Source organism: Heptranchias perlo, chromosome 15, assembly GCF_035084215.1.
Source record: "Heptranchias perlo isolate sHepPer1 chromosome 15, sHepPer1.hap1, whole genome shotgun sequence".
Lineage (NCBI taxonomy): Eukaryota > Metazoa > Chordata > Chondrichthyes > Hexanchiformes > Hexanchidae > Heptranchias > Heptranchias perlo.
This window is the reverse complement of record NC_090339.1, coordinates 21,740,410-21,745,825: the sequence shown is the minus strand read 5'-3', so window position 1 is coordinate 21,745,825 and position 5,416 is coordinate 21,740,410. Positions and strand designations below refer to the sequence as shown.

At 45.0% G+C, this 5,416-nt stretch overlaps 1 protein-coding gene across 1 annotated transcript; it reads left to right on the top strand.

Annotated features, from left to right (window-relative positions):
- Positions 1-316: 316 nt before the first annotated feature.
- On the top strand, positions 317-5,015 carry pcdh11 (protocadherin 11). The gene has a single exon (XM_067996886.1). It carries the CDS (start codon positions 322-324, stop codon positions 3,376-3,378), a length of 3,057 nt encoding a protein of 1,018 aa, XP_067852987.1. The 5' UTR covers positions 317-321; the 3' UTR covers positions 3,379-5,015.
- The last annotated feature ends 401 nt before the right edge of the window (positions 5,016-5,416 follow it).

Here is a 5,416-nt window from a genome sequence, read left to right as displayed (position 1 = left end):
ATATATCTGTATTGCACTTGCAGCTCGATACGCTCGGCAAATCTCGAATCGCAGTTAAAGTATTTGAAATATTCCTGTCATTTTTTCGAAGCTATGTAAATTACAGGGCTGCAAATGGTTTGTTTTTAATTTGTTGCTTTTGATTGCAGTGCGTGACACTTGTAATTATTGCAGATTTCAGGCTGCAGTGTTGTACTTGTCATGTATAATTACAAACAGCTTTTAATTAGTATTTTTTTTTTTGCTCCCCCCTCTCCTCCCCGCTCATCCTTTCCCTTCTTTCTTAACCAACTGTTCCAGAAGTTGACGGCCTTTGGGGAGATGCGATTATTCCTGCACGGTTTGGGTATGGACTTAACAGCTGGTTTCTACCTGGTGGCCGCTGTGCTGGCCGGCATCCCAGCCCCGGGGTTTGGGCAGGAGAAGGACTACACGGTGCGGGAGGAACTGCCCGAGAACGTCCTGATTGCCAACTTGGTGCGGGACCTGAACCTGACCGACGTCAACCTGCCGCTCATCTTCAAGCTGGTGTACAAAACGGGAGATACCCCCTTGATCCGAGTGGAGGACAGCACAGGCGAGCTCTTCACCACTTCCAATCGGATCGATCGCGAAAAACTCTGCGCCAACATCTACAGCGAGACCCGATGCTTTTACGAGGTCGAGGTGGCGGTCCTGCCCAACGAGGTCTTCAAGCTGGTGAAAATGAGGTTTCTGATCGAGGATATCAACGACAACGCTCCGCTGTTCCCTTCCACCGTGATCAATATCTCGATTCCCGAAAACACCGTCGTCAATTCGCGCTACTCGATCCCTTCAGCCGTGGACCCCGATGTGGGAATAAACGGGATCCAGCATTACGAGCTGCTGAAGGGACAGAATGTCTTTGGGTTGGACATCATCGAGACCCCTGAGGGGGACAAGTGGCCCCAGCTGATCGTCCAGCAGAACCTAGACAGGGAGCAGAAGGACACATATGTAATGAAAATCAAAGTGGAAGACGGTGGAGTTCCTCCAAGGTCCAGCACGGCCATCCTCCAGATCACCGTGACTGATGTCAATGACAACCGTCCTGTTTTTAAAGAGAGTGAAATTGATGTCCAAATCCCAGAAAATGCGCCTGTGGGCACCTCGGTTATCCAGCTGCATGCCACCGACGCAGACCTGGGTTCCAATGCCATCATCCGCTTCTCCTTCAGCAACCAGGTCTCCGCTTTGGCCAAAAGGCTGTTTGCCATCGATAGCACCAGCGGTCTGATCACCGTCAGGCAGCCACTAGACCGGGAGGAGTTCCCAGTTCATAAATTAACCGTGTTGGCCAGCGACGGCAGCTCGACCCCGTCCAGAGCGGTGGTGACCATTAACATCACCGACGTTAACGACAACGTGCCAACCATTGACACCAGGTACATTATTAACCCCGTCAACGGTACGGTCTTGCTGTCGGAAAACGCGCCACTCAATACTAAAATTGCGCTGATCACGGTCACAGATCAAGACGCTGATTTAAACGGGAAAGTCACCTGCTTCACCGACCACGATGTCCCATTTCGTTTGAAGCCTGTATTTGATAGCCAGTTCTTGTTAGAAACTGCAGCCTTGCTGGACTATGAGAGCATGAAAGAATATACTATTAAGATAGTGGCTTCCGATGCGGGAAAACCCCCTTTAAATCAATCAGCCACTGTGGTGATTAAACTGAAGGACGAGAATGATAACGCTCCTGTTTTTAATCAGCCCGTAATTGGGCTGTCAATCCCTGAAAATAATACCCCTGGTACACAGTTAACTAAAATCAGTGCCACTGACGCGGACAGTGGGAAAAATGCAGAGATCACTTACCTCCTGGGTCCCAATGCCCCATCCATCTTCAGTGTAGATCGGAGAACTGGCATTCTGTCGGCTATGAGAAGATTAGACCGAGAGAAGCAGGACCGCTATGTCTTTACGGTACTAGCCAGAGATGGAGGCAGGCCTTCCATTCAGAGCAATGCTACTGTGGTTGTGACCGTGTTAGATCAAAATGACAACAGTCCTTCCTTCACACACAGTGAGTACAATTTCTACGTGCCTGAAAACCTGCCCATGTATGGGACAGTTGGACTTATCACAGTTACAGATGCAGATGCAGGAGCTAATGCAGCTGTTAGCCTTTCAATCTTGAATGATAAAGGCTACTTTATAATTGACCCCACCAGTGGGGTTATCAAGCCCAATATTACATTTGACAGGGAGCAGCAAAGTTCTTACACGTTTCAAGTCAAGGCTGTGGATGGAGGTAGGCCTCAACGGTCTTCAGTGGCCAGGGTGACCATAAATGTTGTTGATGTAAATGATAACAGTCCAGTGTTTGTATATCCTCCATCTAACTATTCGTATGAACTGGTATCTACTTCCGCTAACCCTGGCTCCGTAGTGGGCAAAGTTTTTGCGATAGACAATGATACAGGGATGAATGCAGAACTTCGCTACAGTATAGTCAGTGGGAATTCCAGAGGGCTGTTTGCCATTGATCCAATGACTGGCAATATTACTTTGCAAGAAAAAGTGACTTCAGCAGACCACGGTTTATACAGGCTAGTGGTGAAGGTCGTGGATTTGGGACAACCTGAATCCTTGCATGCCATGGCACTTGTACATTTGTTTGTGAATGAAACCATCAACAATTTCACATATGTCCAAGACCTGGTACGGAAAAGCATGGACACTCCTTTGGATAAGAATGTTGGAGACAGTCAGATGACCCCACAGACCAATGATTATATTAAGATTGTTATTGCCATCATAGCAGGGACTATGACCGTCATTCTTGTCATTTTTGTAACTGCTTTGGTACGCTGCCGCCACACCCCAAGACATAAAGCGGTGCAGAAGGGGAAACAGAGTGGGGAATGGGTTTCCCCTAATCAGGAAAACAGACAGATTAAGAAAAAGAAACGAAAGAAGAAGAGGTCTCCAAAGAACCTTCTTCTAAATTTTGTTACAATTGAGGAGTCCAAACCAGATGACCCTGCCCATGAGCACATAAATGGTACCTTGGATCTTCCGGTGGAACTGGAGGATCAAACTATGGGGAAGTACAACTGGGGCACAACACCAACCACTTTTAAGCCCGATAGCCCGGATCTAGCAAAACACTATAAGTCAGCCTCCCCACAGCCCTCCTTTCAAATCAAGCCAGAGACTCCGGTGCCAGTGAAGAAACACCATGTCATCCAAGAATTACCGCTGGATAACACATTTGTTGTGGGCTGCGACTCCCTGTCCAAGTGTTCCTCGAGCAGTTCTGACCCCTACAGCGTTTCAGAGTGCAGTTGTCAGGGAGGCTTCAAGACTGCAGGGCCAATCCACACCAGACAGGTAATGCAGAGATTCTAGCTGGCCCTCACAGAGAGATCTTGTCTTGAAGATTAAAAGCCTGAATGGTCATGCATGGCTGAGGCATTGAAATGTAAGCAGCTTGTGATTCATCAATGTTGGAGAGAGAAATTAGAATGAAGTGGCATTTAGCTGGTGGTGATTGCTGAGTTGTTGTTTCAACAATATGGTCTCTAGGTGGCACTGTAGTACTTCCTGGGTGTACAGAAAGCTGCAGCAGTTGTGAAGAGAAGGGCACTACAAGTATACTGTGGAGTAGCAAGCACAGGAATCCTGAGACGCGTAGTGCAGGTGCAATGTGAGGCTGTACAAAATCGATCTTTTGGTTTCTGTTCAGAGACGTTGGCACCAGCAGTAAGGAAGGGAGGAACAGACCACACATTACACAGCAAAACAGTATCCCATTATACCGAAGAACAAAAGACAGTAATATATTAAAAAAAACTTGTAATAAAACTGCTGTGACTCGACCATTGCCTTTCTGTTAAATAAACATGCTTTTGTAAGGAATGTTCTGTAATTTCTAATTCGGAGATCTCCAGGAAGGGGGTGGGGGGTGGTGTGGAAAGAGACGCTTCTCAATTCTGTTAAGTAGAATAAGTAAATTCTCAAATGCTCAAACCTTGGAACTTCAGAATTGCAACAGCATGATTATTCAAGTTTTGATACTTCTAATATGACTTCTCTATCTCAGTGCATGCTGGAGCCTGGCTGCTTAAATTAATTGTCCATTTTTTAAAGTGTTGAACATGCACGTTGAATTACTTAGGCAGCAGGCATATTATGTACCTTCTATGTCTCAAGAAATTGACATTGAGTTTACAGAGCCAGGCCTCTGGATCGCAACTGAAAAATCCATTCGCATTTTCTTATGCCATCCCTTAATGCTTTTAACACAAGCATGTATTTGTGAAAAGTAGGAGATTTGAGGGTAAATATAATTTTTGTAGCAAAATGGGGGAGGGGGAGGTAAGATTAAAAATGCAAGAGAAAATGGGCATGCACCAAAAAAGTGTTAAGAAGTACTGGATGGAAAGAGTGATGGTGACACGGGTGCTTTCAAAAGCATGTTGATTGACAGATATGTTAGGGGGAGTATGTTCCTGCGTGTTAATGGCGACAAAAGTGCTCGAAATGATATGCAAATTTTTCAAATGAAACTAGTGGCAGAACAGTGTGTACTATTGAACATTGTAATGTCTGTTGTTTAATGTGCCTCTCTGAATCTCCATTAATCTTTACTATGCTGCGTTCCTTTGAGACCAGTTTAACTCTGGTAGGCAAACGGAACCATAGCTGAAGCCAAACAGCTACCGGGCTTTGCGACTCAATTAATTATTCAACTGCTTGGAGGACAATCGCATGTACTATTTGTCACAAGTATTCTCTGTGTGAGTAGCTTTCGTTATTGTCTAGCATTTAGGTCAATATATCTATGTTCCCAATCACGAAAACCGCCTCGCTTGCTGTCAGATTCATAGAGAAGGGCCGGTAAGATAGGGTTAGTTCACTGAGCAACTTCAGCTCTGATTTGCAGAAGAATTTAGTTCCAGGAATTATATTTTACTGATTTGGAGCCTATTCATCTATCAATATGTTTGTCTCCTGGTGCTAATAAACATTTCATTTGGATCAAAGATTGGTTCTGTGGCTCTATTCTATCCATGTGAATTTTAAACTGTACTCATCGCCTTCCAACCCCCACCCTCTGGTTGCAAAGTTGCGACTTCAGACCTTCTATTTATTAAACCACTAGGAGTCAGTAGTTCTACCTTCTTGAAAGATTAGATCATGGTTTTCCTGAGGATTGGCTGAACAGTAAACAAGGCTGTAACCTGATTTCACAGGGAACGTGCGATTAAACTGGTGCAGGCAGCCAGCCACTCCAGTACTGTGTGCATCTTGCAGTATGCCCACTTAAACTACTTATGTCCAAACCTATTTTGCATACCAAAATAATTTCACAAAATGTCTTTTTTGTAACATTGATTAAGCTTTCCACATTTATAGAGGAAATATTCTGTTGGTAATGTTTTTT